General features: G+C 51.4%; 1 protein-coding gene across 3 annotated transcripts in view; it reads right to left on the bottom strand.

Moving 5' to 3' along the window:
* The window catches only part of GARNL3 (GTPase activating Rap/RanGAP domain like 3), a 97,528-nt gene that overhangs the window by 33,854 nt on the left and 45,202 nt on the right, over positions 1–18,472 (bottom strand). For all 3 annotated transcript variants that reach the window (XM_081103901.1, XM_081103899.1, XM_081103900.1), the window contains 5 exons: positions 17,388–17,462; positions 3,947–4,046; positions 2,213–2,331; positions 1,331–1,395; positions 297–360 (listed from right to left, as the gene is read on the bottom strand). In XM_081103901.1, the coding sequence (XP_080960027.1) occupies positions 297–360; positions 1,331–1,395; positions 2,213–2,331; positions 3,947–4,046; positions 17,388–17,462 (423 nt within the window). The remainder of the gene's footprint in view (positions 1–296; positions 361–1,330; positions 1,396–2,212; positions 2,332–3,946; positions 4,047–17,387; positions 17,463–18,472) is intronic.

Raw genomic sequence — 18,472 nt, 5'->3', positions numbered from 1 at the left:
CCAAACTGGCTAGAGCCACATTTCGTATTTATCATTTTTTAAAAAATCTGACATTCCCCATAACTCTGTATCACTCAGTACAAGGAGGGGCTTTTAGGCCAATAAGATCCTTCTGACACACCCCTTTCGGACCACTGGTGGAGGAGCCTGTTGCTAGCGGTCTCAGCTGTGGCTGTGCCTAGAATACAGACTCCCGGCCTGCCCCTCGGGCCTGGCATAGCAGGATCTCAGTGTGAGTTCTCCGGGATCTAACATGGATCGAAGTGGTACAATTATGAAGCAGAAAGTCCTGTTACCTTCTGTATCTCAGGATGAAAAATTTCCCTGGGGCCTTTCTCAAATTTGTCCAGATTCATGGCACTGAAACAGAACAGAGAGCGTGAGGCAGGTGCGGCAGGAACGGGAACGACGCAGAGCAGGTCTCGGCTCTTCAGAGAAGCTAGAGAGCATTTCCTAGGACAGTGGTGGGCAAACTGCGGCTTGCGAGCCACATGTGACTCTTTGGCCCCTTGAGTGTGGCTCTTCCACAAAATACCGACTTCTGCGCATGGGCCATGAAGATTCAATCGCACTGTACGTGCACGCCTGCAGGTGGTATTTTGTGGAAGAGCCACGCTCAAGGGGCCAAAGAGTCGCATGTGGCTCGAGAGCCGCAGTTTGCCAACCACTGTCCTAGGAAATCGTGGGAGGGCCTGGACCCCGGAGATAGACGAGCGAGGAGGAATCCAGGAGTAACTATGTGAACATAGGACAGTAACCACACACCACACTGTACTTTCCTTATATAACTGTCCCCAATGGCACTCGATGGTAAGGGGGGCGGGGAGGAATCGAGAGCATTTGCTTTGGGCAACCCTGACTAATCTTCATGATTCTTACTTTTATTTCCTAAAAGAGTGACTCATTGACAGTTACAGAACGAGTCATGATAAACTGAGACGTAATGAAGATGGCCTGGTATTTCTTTCTTCCTGCGGTAATTCCTCTGCCACGAATGGCAAAAGACCATCCCGAACAAGGTTGTTCTTCGTTTTACTTTGGACAAGCAACGCGCAGTTCCTGCTGCCTATGCCCCTGGAGAGGAAAACCAGGGCCACTGAACCAGACCTCCGAGGCCCCTTCAGCCAGGATTCCTCTGCTCGTGACAGGCAAACACAAGAGCTAATGTTAAAGCGTGTACTGCCAGGCCCTCTGCTAAATGCTGTAAGGGGCTGTCTCGTTTAGTCTGTGAGGAAGTACTAGTTTACCCCCATGTTACAGATGAGGAAGACAGCGAGCTGACAGAGTGACCCCGGCTCCTGGGATTGGGGTTCCACTCGGCGGCACTCACCTTAAGATGGACTTCACAGAGAGCGTCTTGGTGGGGCTGTAGGGAAGGCATATTTTCTGGGTACCCTGGAAAGTCAAAACGCCCGATCAGAGAAGCGTGGCAACTCCCATCTCTGAAAGTGCCCTCCCCGGTCGCTTAAAGGAACCACGTCTGGCCTTTCTCACTCCCGTCAGTGGCTCAGCTATGAGTAAAGTCATTATATGACGCAGAATCATGCGCAGACTGGACAGCGTCTGCCCCTCTCCTAGCCCAGCACTCATGGGTCTCAGCATTACAGCCTCCTCCACGGACGGACTGACAGGTCCTCCACGCCTTCGGGGTTGTGGGCAGATGTACCGTCTGAGCCAGGCGAGAAGGGGGTTTGGTCTCTGAGTCGAGGGTCAGATCAGCCTCAAAGATCATGAAAACATAACAGGCCCCAAATGTGATAGCCCCAAGTCCAAGACTCGAATGAGAAACCACCGAATCTTGCGGAAGGCCTGTGTGAGTCCTCTGTTTCCTGGTGGAAGCCCGTGTCCTCCTCCCACTGTGACTAACTCAGGGAAAGTACCCCAGTCGATGTTGGGAGCGTGAAAGGGAATGAACGAAGGACCCACATCGTTTGTGGTGAAGAAAAACACAAATGGCCAATCCCACGAGCCCTGGGCTCCCCCTCCCTGTGGGCAGCTCACGAAGAACCGCAGGGAGGGAGCCTCTCTGTCCATACACCCCGCCTCGGGCCGCCCTTGGCTTCTCCACAAAAATGCCTTTACGTCAGGCTGTTACCTTAACCTGCCTAAAAGAAGGCATTTCTGACACATGATGTGGACACTTATGTAAACAGAAGCAGCAGAGCACACAGGTTAAGTGGGAGGAAACTCCAGGCCCAAACCAGTTACTTACCGTTTTCCTCCAGAGAATTGCACGATATTGAGGGACTCGCTGATTGTTCTGGTCAGAAAGGGTCACGGACAAGAAGAAGGGGCTCTTCTCGGCATCGTTTCCGATGTAGTTCTGATGGACTGGGGAAGAGATGGGCTTAGGGCAGGGACAGCCTGATGGCTCCTCCAGTCCCCGGCGTGGGGGCACGTCAGGTGGTATCCAGCCCTTCGCACAGGGTCGGGGAGCAGCAATCCCGAACCCAGCTTGAGACAGAACCCAATCACTCTCTAGAACAGTGGTTCAACCTTCCTAACGCCGCAACCCTTTAATACAGTTCCTCATGTTGTGGTGACCCCAATTTCATTGTTACAAATTGAACATAAAACATAGCGATTAATCACAAAAACAATATGTAATTACATATGTGTTTTCCGATGGTCTTAGGCGACCCCTGTGAAAGGGTCGTTCGACCCCCAAAGGGGTCGCGACCCACAGGTTGAGAACTGCTGCTCTAGAATCACGCACTCCCATTCCCCTAGCCAGGGGCTGGTTCTGGGGTGAGCGTATGACCCCATTCTGGCCAATGAGACAAGAGGATAAATGTGTCATAGGTTTCTGGAAAGGCTTCCTCACTCTTGGAGATGGCCTTCCGGATGAACTCTGGGTGGTGGTGTCTGGAAGTGATGCCTGGAATTGCTGCAGCCATTCTGTGACCCTGAGGAAGCCCAGCCTGATGACATCACAGAGCCTGTGACTCCACCCCCGCTTAGAGCCTGGCCTCCCTCTGGGGTTCTTATTAGACCCCTCACTGTCTCAGCCATTGAGGAAGCCGAGGCATCCACACCATCTTCCTCCCGTCATCACTGCTCCAGGACTATGTTTTGCAAGCATTTGGGAGGCTGACCACTTCCCACTGATTTCTTTCTTTATAACGAAGTATGCCTTGCCAAGTAAGGGAGCTTCTTAGCACAGTGCAGGACTGGATTGTTTAAAAAGACACCTTTTGGGTCTGGCCACTCTCATTTTCTAGTTCAAGCCTCACATCTTCTCCAAACCAATGTATTAGTCTGATAAGAAATGTGTCTAACTCATTTCCAATCTCACAGCAGCGACCGTTCCTCCATTTCTTCTGCCGTGAGCCACACTCCTGCCTGCCACCTCTCCGTGTGTTCACCAGAGCCCTTCGCCGTACGTGCGTCACCCCAATGGCGGAGCTCCCGCCACGCGCCAGGCATCAGGCCTGGGGTTTTTCCTGTGTATCTCTTTGAAACCTCCATCCAAACCTGCTAGGTGTGAACCAGTAACACCCCCACTTCACAGATAAGGAAACTAAGTCTCAGAGAAGCAGAGAGTAGCAGGTGTAAGGGCCTATGGTGAGTAACAGTGGGGCAGGATTCAAACCCATGAAGGCAGGGGCCGTGACTGCCTTTGCCAGCTCCACATTGGCCCTGGAGCTCAGGGAGCCATTTCTCTTCCCACTGCCTTACACTGTTCAAAACCCACTACACTCAGGGCACTTGCTTTGTTAAATCTAAAGTTGCTTTCCACCCTGCAAATTCTTCTATGTTTCAAGTCACTCATTCAGATGATCTAATCCCCTTTATCCCTCAGGGGCAAAAACAACTGCCCCCCCTCAAAAAAATGAGTGTCCTTACACTGGTTAGCGGCACACAGACAGGGTACGTGCAAACCACGCCAACACTGATTTTCATTTTGAATAGCCTTCCCTCCCAGCCACCATCATGGCACACTTACCTTGTCCTAAAAAATACTTGAAATACCATCTGGTGTGGTATTCCGGGTTCTCTAAGTGCACGGCTGTTCTTCGCCAGGTCCCTGGCAGAGCAGTGGCATTCTGTAACGGAACAACGTTGTGCCATGAGGAGGCTTATTCATTAGAAAGTAAACAAGAAGCTGACAATGAGCCAGAGACCGAAGAACCAGAAAAGTCATTGTTAAAAGCATATAAACAGCCCTAGCCAGTTTGGCTCAGCGATAGAGCGCCGGGCTATGGACTGAAGGGTGGGATTCCGGCCAAGGGCATGCACCTCATTAGCAGACTCAATCCCCAGCCCTGGTTGTGGCAAGTGCAGGAGGCAACCAATCGATGTGTCTCTCCCTCTCTTCCACTCTCTCTAGAAATTGATGGGGAAATATCCTCGGGTGAGGATTAACAACAGAAGCATACAGACTGGGCTGTGCCCACGCTGTCATTAGCAAAGGCCCGGTCTAAATGGCCTCACAGGAGCCTTCTGGGGCGTGGGGAAAAGGGACCAAGCGGCCCAGTGGGCTCAGCTATTTCTAACCTGAGTATAACTTGGGTTTAAAGTTCACTCCTTTCTGGTCCGAAGCTTCCGAAATATTTGGGTGCTGGTGCCCCCTAGAGGCACGCCCTTCTGTTGTCACCCTGGAAGGCACATTTCACCTGGAAGATATCTCTCCAGCATCTTGAGTTCATATTCTTTGTAGAATTTTAAAAATTTATCATAAAAATTACTCAGTTAATGTGGAAAATACAGACAATCATAATGAATAACCGGAATCCTCTGTCCAAAGATAATCATTATTAACGATTTGGTATGATTTCCTGTAATGTTTTTCCTACACGTGCAAACATATGTCATTTTGCTCCAATGGAATCATAATGAACATAGTTTCAAACTCCTTTGGTGTCTACATTGTACCATGCGTATAGACAGAATTCAGGAACATGCTTTTCTTTTTTAAAATTGATTTTGAGAGAGAGAGAGAGAGAGAGAGAGAGAGAGAAACATTCATTGGCTGCCTCCTGTATACCCCTCTACTGGGGATTGAACCCACAACCTTTCAGTGCACGGATGACACCCAATCAGCTGAGCCACACTGGCCAGGGCAGGCACAGAATTTTCCGGTTCGGACATATCTCTAGTGATTTCCTAGGTGTTTGTGGTCAGTTGCTTTCTCATGTTGAAGTCTCCTTCAAATCCAAGTTTACAAAGAGACTCTTCTTAGGAAGGACTATGGAATTTTACTGGAAGCTTTCTGGGTAACTGTGGAGAGAACAGGCGAAACGAGGGAAATCTCAGCGATGTAATGAATTACACTACAGCCCTGCGGTGCCGAGCGGCCGTTAGATTTCTGGAATGCACCCCCTCGGCCCGGGTGCAGGCCTCTCCTGATGCTGCCGGGCTTAGAACACGCGTTATGTGTCCTGCTCGTTAGGAGCCGGAGCCGCGGGCGTCTCCCCTGTATGGTCTGTTGTGCTTTCAGGCGAGTCTTACTGTGGACAGTGGACGGGGATGCCCGTCTCTCCCGTGGCTCTGGATGCAGACACTCAGTGAGCGAGCTCTACGTCCAGGCACCGGCCGGCACCCCCCGAGCGGGGGGAGCGTCCGCTGGGCTCCGGGCAGAGTATGCAGTGAAGCGGAAACTAAAAGTCTTAACCTTACATCATCTTCTGCGTCCTTAACGCTCTGCCTTTTTAATCTGTCAAGGAGTAAAAAAGTACGTTAACATATCTTAGTATGATTGTGCTTTTTATTGAATTTTCTTGAATTTCAAAAATTCAGTGACTGATGTGCACACATAAAAGCCATGAGACTAGGAAGAGCGTAGGAGCATGTGTGTGCCCTTGACAGGCTCACCTGCTGTTAGCACTGTATCCACGGATTCATTTGTTCCCCTCCCCTCCCTCTCTCTCTCTCCACACACACACACACACACACACACACACACACACGCACACAATTTCCTCAGCCACTTAAGACTAAGTTGCCCAAAGAATAGCCCCATATTCCTAAAGGCTTCAGTGTGCATTTCCCAAGAAGAGGGATGTTTTCTTACATCGGCACAGTTAGCTTTATCAACTTTTGTAAATTCAACCTCAATATTTTAACCTACCGCCTGTATTCCAGTTTTGTCAACTGACTCAACAGTGTCATTAAAGGGGATCATTTAGTGCCATGTCTCTTTAGATTCCCTTAATCTGGAACGTTCCTGCAGACTGTTTGTCTTCTATTACACTGACACTTGTGGAGAATGAGCATTCCCCACTCCCACCCCCGACCGCCCCTTTTAAGAAAGAAAGCGGCCCTCACTGTGGGCTCGTCTGCTGCCCGTGACTGGGTTCAGGTTATGCACACCTGGTCGGAACACCACACAGGTGCCGCCGTCCTCCTCAGCTCGTCGCATTTCCAGAGACCCACCGGTTCCTTATGGGCGATGCTAACGCTGACCACCCGCTGGAGACGGTGCCTCTTGGCCTTGACCTTTGGTGTGACTAGGAGGCCGTATAACTGGATTTTATTCCCTGTAGAATTTCTGGATGATTCATTATCAACCACCACTCATTTTATAACCACAAACCACCACAGTACTCCTGGCGCACAGTTCTCACCGCCACGCCACCAGGCAGCACCCACGACGCATAACCCTGGGGTCCGCCAGCCAGCCGCCCACAGGGGCGGGTGTCATGGTCCCCAGCCCTGGGCCCTGGGCGGCGCCTGCAGAACCTGGAAGCCACCCGGACATTGAAGCCCCTCGAGCGCCCAGTGCTGCAGGCCCAGAGAGGTCTCTCAGCGGCAGCCAGATCCAAGCTCACCCTGTGAGCTCAGTGCTGTGCACCCTTGGGCCCACTAGCGCCATCCTCAGGATTTCTGTGGTCAGGGCCCTGGAACCTGCATTTCAACCAGCATCCCAGGGAATTCTGATGAACACGGAACTCTGAAAGAATCAGGGAGGACATGAACTAGGGGCAAAAAATTCTTCATATTCCCTAACTTCTCACTAAAACTTAGTATTTCATCAGTTATGAATATATGCAAAAACTACAGTAGAATAAACAGCCCCGATACCATGTCACACACACAAAAGTCACAGTTATTTTCAGAACTCATCATAGCGACTGCAGGTTCACACTCTTCACAGTTCAAAATTAAAATAGTTCAGAGACCTGCTGCTGGATTTGTTATTTAAAGTATTCATTAAAAAACATGTATATTACAGTTTTATATATTGGGTTTTAAAAAGTCATTTTGATAACTATTTTTCTTTAAATGAATTACTCTTTTTTTTTTTAATCTTCACCCAAGGATATTTTCTCATTATTTTTAGAAAGAGTGGAAGAGAGAGGGAGAGACAGAGAGAAATATCAAAGTGAGAGAAACACATCAATTGATTGCCTCTTGCATGAGCCCTGACCAGGGCCCAGGCCAGGGAGGAGCCTGCAACTGAGGTACGTGCCCTTGACTGGAATCGAACCCAGGAACCTTCAGTCCAGGCTAACGCTCTATCCACTGAGCCAAACTGACTAAGGCGAATTACTTCTTTAAAAAAAATTTTTTTTTTATTAATTTCAGAGAGGAAGGGAGAGGAAGAGAGATAGAAACATCAATGATGAGAGAGAATCATTGATCAGCTGCCTCCTGCACACTGGGGATCAAGCCCACAAGCCAGGCATTTACCCTGACCAGGAATCAAACTATGACCTCCTGGTTTACAGGTCGACACTCAGCCACTGAGACATGCTGGCCGGGTGATAACTCTTACAATACAACTGTTTGCCTCTGTTATCCTAAGACAGTGGTCGGCAAACCGCGGCTCGAGAGCCACATGCGGCTCTTTGGCCCCTGAGTGTGGCTCTTCCACAAAATATCACGTGCGGGCGTGCACATACAGTGCGATTGAAACTTTGTGGCACATGCGCAGAAGTCAGTATTTTGTGGAAGAGCCACACTCAAGGGGCCAAAGAGCCGCATGTGTCTTGCGAGCTGCAGTTTGCCGACCACTGGCCTAGGCATTTTGTTTCGTGCATTTGAAAGCATTATTCTGAGAAGGGGTCTACAGGCTTCACAGGCTGCCAAGGGGGGCCAAAGGCACAGAAAATGACCCAGACCCTCTAGACCAGGGGTGGGCAAACTTTTTGACTCGAGGGCCACAATGGGTTCTTAAACTGGACCGGAGGAACGCAACAAAAGCATGGATGGAGTGTTTGTGTGAACTAATATAAATTCAAAGTAAACATTATTACATAAAAGGGTACGGTCTTTTTTTTTTTTTAGTTTTATTCATTTCAAAAGGGCCGGATTCGGCCAGCGGGCCGTAGTTTGCCCACGGCTGCTCTAGACCGTCTGCAGCCTCCCCCACCCGAGGAGTGAACTCCCAACTGCAGAACAGAGTGGCCAGGGCGAGAGTGCGGCACAGCCGCTGGGAGTGACAGGTGGCACTCTGGCCAGTGCCGTGCCCATGTCTCCATCCAATTATGGGTTCTTTTTAATGATGAAAAAGTTACCTTTTTATCTGTCATCTTCACTGAATACTTAGCTAATGTGGGAAAAAGCCCAACACCAAGAAAGTTGTGAGCCTCGCAGAGCAAGACACTTCCCACCCCTTGTTGAAAGACACATGATGAGGTGCAAAGACAAGAATATACGCAGGAGATGGCAAAAGAAATGGGAACCAAGCAAAACAGACCCTCTTCCCAGAAGAATGACTCTGAAAATGAGTTGGAATTTCTGTTGACATGGAGTAGAAATGGACAGCAAAAGGCACAGATCTTAAGTGCATATTCTAGGGGAGGAAAAGTAATTTTCCTTCAACTCTTCTGAGTTCTTCTGGTTGGTCTAATAATCCAATTAGCATGAGACAGACTAACAGGAGGAAAGAACCAGATTTCACGTGTGCATACTGGGGCTCTGTAAGACTGGGACCCGGGACTGGTGTCTCCCAGCCTGAGCCAAGGAGAAGGGGGTAGTGACCCAGACTTCAAAGGGAATGAAGGCAATTCACGGCTAGATGAGGAAGTACATTTGGTGAACAGATTCTTGCTGGGTCGCCCAGAAACAATGGGACACAGGAGGCAAGCTATCAAACAGCTCTCCAGGCCCCTCCCTGTCTATCTACCAGCTTCCCAGGCTCCTCCCTGTCTATCTAACAGCTTTCCAGGCTCCTCCCTGTCGGCCACACCTAGTTCACCTGGTGTGAAGGTGCTCTCCCTCCCTGGAGGGCACTTCTAACTGAATTCCTTGAGGCAGGTGATGGGGAAGTAAGAAGCCCTTCTTGAGTCTTTTGTTTTCTTGAAAATAATCAATAATATGCCTTTTGGGGATGGCAAAGCTCTGTTCCCCACAGAGTTAAATACTTTAAAAAATATGTATACACCTTAGCACCACTACCTGGACCAAGATAGGAAACATTTTTGGTTCCCCAGAAGGCTCCTCCATTCATATTCCCTGTCGATACCCAACCACACTCCAACATGACTCCTATCACCATGGATTCATCCGACCGGCTTTGAACTTCATAGAATGAAGTCATATTGTGTGTTTTCACTGAGCCCAGATTTTTGTCCCTCCACATCATGTCTGTGACATGCACCATGTTACTGGTGTAGCAGGAGGTGGCTCCTCCCACAGCCACGTCGCAGTCCACAGAATGGACACCACAGTTCATAGGTTCACTCTTCAATGGGTGGCCACAGGGGCTGTTTCCAGTGTGGGGTTATTATGGATAAAGCCACTCTTGACAATTCTTGCGTCTGTCTTTTGGGAACAGGAGCCCTCATTTCTGTTGGGTGCAATCCTGAGACACGGGATGCAGATGCTCCAATGGGGACACACAGCTGGTGCTGTTAGTGACATAAACAAGCTGCCCACACCCTTTCACCAGCTCCCCGAATTTCACCCCGTGTTTCAGCAGTTCCAGAGTGGGGGCAGCAGTACCTAATTGTGGTTTGAATTTTTCTTTTCTTTTTTTAAAAATATATTTTTATTGATTTCAGAGAGGAAGGGAGAGAGAGATAGAAACACCAATGATGAGAGAGAATCATTGATCAGCTGCCTCCTGCACGCCCCCTACTGGGGATCAGCCCACAACTTGGGCATGTGCCCTTGACTGGAATAGAACCTGGGACCCTTCAGTCCTCAGGCCGGCGCTCTATCCACTGAGCCAAACCAGCTAGGGCTGTGCTTTAATTTTTCAATAAACCCTCAGTATTCTGAGTCTGTCCTGTTTGGCAGGGGGTTTGGGAGCACAGGTTTGTCTGCAGCACTTCCAGGCCACAGAGGCACGGGAACACGCTCTTTATTTGACACCAACAAGGAAAGCAGGGGAAATATTCTGATGAGCACGTTTTCTAGGCAATTGAAGTTTAACACTACAAACACCCACACTTATTTCAGGCCCTTTTATTTTATTTTATTTTATTTAAAAGATATACTGTTGATTTCAGAGAGGAAGGGAGAGAGAGAGAGAGAGAGAGAGAAACATCAATGATGAGAGAGAATCATTGATCAGCTGCCTCCTGCACGTCCCACACTGGGGATCAAGCCCACAACCCGGGCATGTGCCTGACTGGGAATCGAAGTGTGACCTCCTGGTTCAGAGGTCGATGCTCAACCTCTGAGCCACGCCAACTGTGCTCATGCCCTTTTCATCGTCTTTTCCTACGAGGGATTATGAAATCATGACGCTGAAATCTGTGCTGCAGACAGGCCTGGGCTCACCCATGTGCCGAGGGAGCCCTGAGACTAAGCACCCGCACACGTGGGCGTCAGGGTCCAGAGCCCACAGCGCCCCCACTGCCTCAGTGTCTCTTTTACCCCACGGGCACTGTGGATGTGGAGGAGGAAGACTGCGTCTGGCCAAGACATTCTGAACTCAGTCGAAATCCATACAGCACACCCTCGTGGAGTCTGCACGGCCCCTCACGCTGGCCTGTAACTTTAAGCAGGGAATCCGCCCGCTCACACCACAATCCGATCGCGGCTCAGCGAATGCCTGTGGGTTTTCAGTCTCCTCTACAGTGAGTTCGATGAATGAGTGGCCATTTAAACCGCCTTTACTTCCGCTTCCAGGTTACATTGCTGAGAGGACACGGGCAGTAAAGAAGATGGATTTAACAAAAAAGACTAAAATTTTCCGAATTGCAAATATTAGCTACTTAAAAAAAGTGAAATCACACAAAAATTAAAATCCTTTTCTATCCCCCCCATGCCCCAGTCCACTTCCTTTCCCTATATGCCCACGCTACCAGATTGTGCGGACAGTCCCAGATTTCTCCGTGAGTTTACAAAGATGTGCTTACTTTATATATAAATACATACATAACATGCACATTCACACACACATCTGTATACATACATGCATACATACATATATACATGTAAATATCTACACATGCCATTTGTTTTCATGAATGAGACAGTATCATAGATATTATACTAAAACATGCTTTTTTTACTAAAGAAAATACCTTAGAAACATTGCCATGTCAGTACATATGGATCTACCCTGTCCTTTTTAACAACTATGCAGATTCTTTTAAAAAACCAAACACTTCAGTTGAGTATCGATGTATAAAATATGTAAAGAGCAGAAAAGGGCCTAAAGTGGGAAGTTAAGGCCCCCCAACTCCTTCCCGACCTCCCGTTTTCATTCTCCACGGGAAATGGCTATCAAACCCGTGGGTGCCCTTCTGGAACTTTCTTGCATACTGACAAGCATATTTTATCTTTCTTTGTTGTTTTAAGGAAATGGGGAGGTATCGTACGAATCATTCTGGAACTCGCTTTTCTGTCTAACACTGTATGTGAGACATTTCCCTGTGGTGTCACATCTATTTTCACCTCGCCTTTCCAACAGCTGGGAAGCAGTGCATTGTTCAAATGGATCATAATTTCCACAATCACTCCTCTACTGATGGAAATTGAGGTAGCTCCCAGGTGTGGGTTTTTTTTTTTCTGTTTTAAATAATGCTAGCACACACATCCTAACAATAGAGCTGTGGCTAAATGCTGTGTGCATCTTTAATGACTGCTAATGGCCCTCCCAACAGACTGTACGCATGCACATATCCCCCAGCAGTCTGCGGAGACTCCTCCCGTGCCAGGAGGACAGATCTGTAAGGAGCTGCAAGTCCGCCCCTGCCCTGCCAGATCCTAATTGATATAGAAGGAGCTGTCAGGGAGGCCCCCAGGGCGCCACCCAGGGTCACACTCATTTCAATTAATAACCAGAGGAGCTCACAGATGGCAGGGGAAGCACAGGGTAACCAACGCTTGGGGGTAGGGGGGTGAGCTAACAGGCAGGTGACAGAATCAAGATGTCAGGAAACTCCTGACAAGTAGCAATTACAGACACACTGAGGAGATTCAACTCAGTGGACAAGGCAAACCCCCCCACGGAGGTGCAAATACAAACTGCAGATGCAACCCACAGGGTGGGGCGGGTGGCTGCTAGGGGGCAGGCGTGTGTCCCCACTCCACCCACAGGAAGTGAGGCTCACAGGCGTCCTCATAAACTGGCAGGTGATAGAGCTGAGGTCTGAACCAGGTTCGTTTGACTCCAAAATTGTCCCCGCTACACATGATGTCACCTCACAGCCATTAACAGCTCGGGTGGGGGAAGGTGCTGTGGTTCCCCAGGAGTCATCAGGCAAGGCAGCGGACCGGCCTGCTCCACTGGTGCCTAGGGGACGGGGGCCCAGAGTTCAGATCTGAGCACTTCAATTTAAAAGGCTCGTTAAGACCTCACACGTGCCCAGGGAGCGCAAGGAGGGTGGTGATGAGGGAAGCGGAGGCCAGGTCTCGGGAGGAAAGGAGCAGGTGACCTGGAATGCCCGGAGGCAGCACGGTGACGGTCCTGGTGACGATCCGACCCGGGTGACGAGGGCTCAGCCTTATACTACGGCTACAGAGAACGCAAACGGAAACTCGGAATGCAAGACACAGACAAATGAATTCACTTAAAACAAACTTTCTAGCAGCCAGAGATGCGGAGAGAGGAGATGAATTGCTGTGGGGGTGCTGTATTAATTGCTTTTGGGGGATTTGTCCCCGGGCCCTGGCACGGCGCGCCTACAAGCCTGGGAGCTTCCTGAGTGGTAAGGGTGATGGGAGCGACTTGGACTCTAAGGAGGCCACTCTGGTGGCCCTGGAGAGCGTCAGGACGGGGCTGGTCGCTGGGAAGACCAAGCCTTGATTTAGAAGCTTGAAACGCTCAGATCCAGCCCGGCTGGCTTGGCTCAGTGGTTGAGCGTCAACCTATAAACCAGGAGGTCACAGTTCAGTTCCAGGTCAGGGCACATGCCCAGGTTGCAGGCTCGCGATCCTCGGTGTGGGGAATGTAGGAAGCAGCCGATCAATGAGTCTCTCTCATCATTGATGTTTCCATCTCTCTCTCTCCCTTCCTCTCTGAAATCAATAAAAATATTAAAAAACCAACAAAACAAAAACAACCAAAAACCTTGCGGACCCAGCCTGAAATCTCTGGATGAGGCGCTGAGCGATCCAATCGCCAATGGCCAATGGTTTAATCAGAGGCGCCTGTGTGATGGAGCCGCCACAAAGCCCTGCACCCCGGGGTTCAGCAGCTCCCGGCTGGTGCACACACCAAGGTCCATGGGAGCTCTGTGCCCCTTGGCTGCTCCTGAACTGTATCCTTTACAATAAAAGGATAATAGTAAGTAAGTGCTTTCCCGAGTTCCGAGTCATTTTAGCAAATGAGTGAGCCTGAGGGCACCCCTGACTGTGACCTAGGACCTGATCCTCGCAATTGGCATCTGACGTGAAGGCTGCCCAGTGGGCTGGGCCCTTGAGCTGTGGAGGCTGACACTAACTCTGAGTGGTTTGTGTCGGAAGTGAATTGAATTGTGGGACACTCAGCAGGTATCAGAACTGGTTGGTGTCAGGAAGGAAAACACCTATGAAGGAGGTAGAAACTTCTCTTTACTGGAGACCTTCAGCAGGGCCAGGCAGCTGGCTGCTGGTAGAGCTGCTGGGATTCACGCCGTGGGCGGGGGGCTGGCCCAGATGAACCCTGAGGCAGTAGGTATGGTCCACGGTGCTGGCCTGCAGGCTGCTACCAGTGCACGACCAAGCGAGCAGGAACGGGAAGCAAGCATGTAGGAAACTACAGCAACCTGACATGGCCGTGACCCCTTACATGGAGTCCAGACCATCTGGGTGGACTGAACTCGGTGGTAAGTGCATGAGGCGGGTGGGGCATACAGGTCAAGCATAGCAGGACCACAGCAGAATGTAGGTCTGCAACAGGCCGGAAATGAAAACGTGGGTCATTCACCGCAAACAGTCGGAGAAGTGCGGCTCAGGGCCTCGGCCTCACGTGCTGTCCCCAAGGAGCCCTTTCTGACCACCCTAAGCAGCTCTTCCTCACTCTGCAGGGAGCCAGCCTTCATGTAACTTTACAGCTCCTTCCTCCATCACGGGGGTGGTTAAAGAAAGTTTCAAGCTGGGATTTAAAGGTGTCTGGAGAAAGTGAGTGCAAACCCTCCCTCCAATCCTGACACGAACTCCCGTGTGTGCTTCCCCCGCATGCACCAGGAGCTCTCCGACACCCGAACCACGAACGGCACACGAGAAACGCAGCACCATGGGCACCACAAAGTCACGCACTGGAGTACCAGCCACAGGTGGCGAAGCCATTACGCTGACCATGGTGAAAAATAAAAGGCAAATTTAACATTTTAAGGTAATGTCCACAGAAACTATAAAAAACGACCAAGCAACCTTGGGTTAGGCAATGGTTTCTGAGATATGACATGAGACACACAGGCAACAGAAAAACAGATGGAGGAGACACCATCACATTTAAAAACATGTGTGCTTCAAAAGACACCATCAAGAAAGTGAAGAGACATCCTACAAAATGAGAGAAAACATCTGCAAATCATATATCTGACACAGTATCCATCTGTATTGAGCATCCTTAACATCTATAATAATAAAAGCGCAATATGCTAATTAGACCGGACGACCTTCGGAATGAAGCTGGGGCTGCAGTTGCCTCAGGCTGAGGCAAGCCACCGTGGCTGCGAGGGTGGAGCCCCTTGCACGAATTTCATGCATCGGGCCTCTAGTTCAATAATAAAAGGAAAAACAGCCCCATGGTGCAGTGGTTTTGCCATTTCTTTGTTCGTGGGTTTGGACAATTTTAGGCAGCAACATGGCGCTCCGAGGCCCTGCCTGCTCCTCTGACTCGGGCCGCAGCCCTGCCTGTTTTGTTTGTCTTCCCCGAGTCTCAGATCCTCAGGTCTCCTGCCAGGCTGGGCGGCAACACCGGCCAGAAGCTTTACCCGAGACCATCGATACAAACCACAGCAACGTGCTGCAGGGAGCGCGCATGCTCAGTGCCTTCGGCAGAAACAAAATCGGAGACCACATTCGAGCCTGGCTATCATCTTTCCCACAGAGGCCATCGGAGACGGCCTGTGTTCGGGATACAACAGACCACAGTGATTTGTGAAGTCGATCCTTCTAGCCAACGGTTCCAAAGATGTAAGGGAGCTGCCCACGCTGCCACGGGTGAGTGTGGAGCCACGGGGGCTGGGCAGGCTGGCTCAGGCCGCTGCTGCCCAGCACGCTCCACAGGCGATTTCTCACCCCCCCATGGGGTCCCAGGACATGGCCGCCAGCATGTGGCAGGACCAGGGGACACCCCCGGGCGAGGACTGTGTGATGATCCAAGTGAGGGGTGATGCTGGGCCCACATGGAGGCTCTGCGTCTCTTTCCTGGGAGGCGTGGCTTTCCTCTGGGCACAGGTGCTGGCCACAGAGCTGTGTGGCTGGGGAAAGCCCAGGGCAGTTTGCTCATTTTGGGCGGGGCTGACGTTTTGCCCAATTCTGGCAGCAGAAGGACTTCCCGAGGGGAGCAACCTCGCGGTCTCTGGTGCTCTAAGCAGAAAGAAGCTCAGCGTGGCGGGTGCTGGCACCCTGAGCACGAGAAACGGAGGGTTCGCGCTTCTGCTCCTGACTGAGCGGCCAGGACGCCCTGGGCTGTCGTCTCAGCGGCCGGGCCCTCGCGGGGGGGGGGGGGGGGGGGGGGGGGGCTGTGCTCAAGCCTCGGGAGCACATTCCCCCGGGGCCTCTTCTTCTGCTTCTTCTTCTTTTTTTTTTTAATATATTTTATTGATTTTTTACAGAGAGGAAGGGAGAGAGATAGAGAGTCAGAAACATCGATGAGAGAGAAACATCGATCAGCTGCCTCCTGCACATCTCCCACTGGGGATATGCCCGCAACCCAGGTACATGCCCTTGACCGGAATCGAACCCAGGACCCTTCAGTCCGCAGGCCGACGCTCTATCCACTGAGCCAAACCGGTTTTGGCAAGGGGCCTCTTCTTCTGTGTGGGTCAGCGGGCACCGCTCTGGACAAGAAGCATGTGGACACCTCTTCAGAGGCCCAGCCCGAGACGGGACCGCCGCCCTGGCCTCGCAGGACAAGGCGAGGTGGGCGCCCGGCAACCTGGGTGTGCTCCCTGAAGGCCGAGGTGAAGATCGGCCACAGCATCCAGACACTGTGGCCTTGAGCGACTCCATAGCCCTTCACCAGGGACTGGACGCAGGGTGCCCAGGAGGGCGAGGCTGGCTCTCAGGCACCAGGACCATGATCACCACCACTGTTACCGTGACAACCGTCATGTGCTGAGTGCACGTTCTGTGCCAGGCACCGTGCTCACAGCTCCCCCTGCTCAGCTCTTGGAATCCTCTTCATCGTCCCAGACAGTTTCCACTGCAGATGATGAAGCCGAGGTTCGGAAAGGCTTGGTTACCTGCGCAGGGCCCTGAGCCCAGGAGGCGGGGAGCCTCAGGCAGGCCAGGTGGCCCCGAAGCTGGGGTCTGCTAAGCACGGTGACGGGCAACCCCTCCAGGAGGCAGCAAAGAAAAAACGGGGCACTTACATGGCCTCTGCAGTTCTAGGGGAGAACCCCAGGGGTAGAGCGGGCAGTGGAAGTTTGAAAGAAGAAAGAAAAGCAACGGAGAGCCCAGCGTGAGGGCCTGGCCCAGGAGTGGGGGCAGCAATGCCTCCTTTCCTGTGTCCTCGCTGAACAGAGAGGGCATTTCGCAACCGCAGTGATTTCTGGCCTCTCTCTCCAGGACCGTGTTGCTCACAGGCAGGACCAGAGGCCGGCCTGGGACTGCGGGGCCATGCACAAAGGGCTGTGGTCCCATTGGCCTTGGTCCCATCTCCACCCCCTGGCTCCCGTACAGATCTGTTAAAGGGTCTGTGTCACCCTATCAGAGCACCTTCCACACGCAGAGTCCCGGCCTCTCCCCCTCAGCTCTGCTTCAGGAAACCCTGAGGAGCTGTGTGCCCTCCCGGCTCCACTCGGGCAAGACTTCTGGGCAGCGAGGGCCCAGCCGGCCCAGCGCGCTCACATGGCCCTGCGCTTGGTGACAGTGCCGGCCCGGGAGCTTCCTACCTCGTCCGAAGAGCCGTTCTCCACTCGGAACCGTCCGGCCCTCTGGATGGCTCCATCGGCATCGCTGGAAATAAGCTGGGACAAGAGAGCGCTCGGTTAGGTAGCTGCTCAGCACAACGTCCCTCTGTCTGTATCCGTCCCTCAGTCTGTATCCGTCCCTCTGTCTGTATCTGTCCCTCTGTCTGTATCCGTCCCTCTGTATCTGTCCCTCTGTCTGTATCCGTCCCTCTGTCTGTATCTGTCCCTCTGTCTGTATCCGTCCCTCAGGCTGTATCTGTCCCTCAGGCTGTATCCGTCCCTCAGTCTGTATCCGTCCCTCTGTCTGTATCCGTCCCTCTGTCTGTATCCGTCCCTCTGTCTGTATCCATCCTGTGAGTGAGCCAAATCCCACGCGAGCTGGGCCTGCCTAGCAGCTAACGGTCTGTCTGAAGCTCCCTTGGCCAGGTCCTCGGACAGCCAGCCCCCAGCCTTCAGGAGCTGAAGTGAGGGAGAGACACCTAACCCACAGGAGTGGAGACAACAGCATCTATTCTAAATATGACCGTATTCCAAGATGGAAAAGCATGAAGGCAATGCTCCCTGGAAAGAGAATCTTAAAAAAAAAATTTATATATATATATTGATTTCAGAGAGGAAGGGAGAGGGAAGTGGGAGAGTGAGCTAGAAACATCAATGATGAGAGGTATCATTGATCGGCTGCCTCCTCACGCCCCCCACTAGGGATTGAGCCCACAACCAGGGCATGTGCCCTGACCAGGAATCAAACTGTAACCTCCTGGTTCATAGGTCGACCCTCAACCACTGGACTGAGCCACCCTGGCAGGGCAAAGTCCAGTTTTTATGCCTAATCTTTATCTTGCAAAGTATTTTTTAAAAGCAAATAAAAAGATTTGTGTGTGTGCTTCACTACTCCTGGATCGGATCCTCACGCTGTTGGTGCTCTGAAGGTAGGCAAGAGGCTGTGCAGTAGAGAATTTGACCTCGCCAAGGGGAGGTCGCCTGTGCCCTCGGCTCCTGGGAGGTGACCTCTAAGCCTGGAGATGCCCCGAGTGTCTGTTCACCGCTCGGAGTCACATGGACAGTGA

Source organism: Myotis nattereri, assembly GCF_964212035.1.
Source record: "Myotis nattereri genome assembly, chromosome: 12".
NCBI classification, from domain to species: Eukaryota; Metazoa; Chordata; class Mammalia; order Chiroptera; family Vespertilionidae; genus Myotis; species Myotis nattereri.
This window is presented reverse-complemented; position numbering and strand designations above follow the sequence as displayed.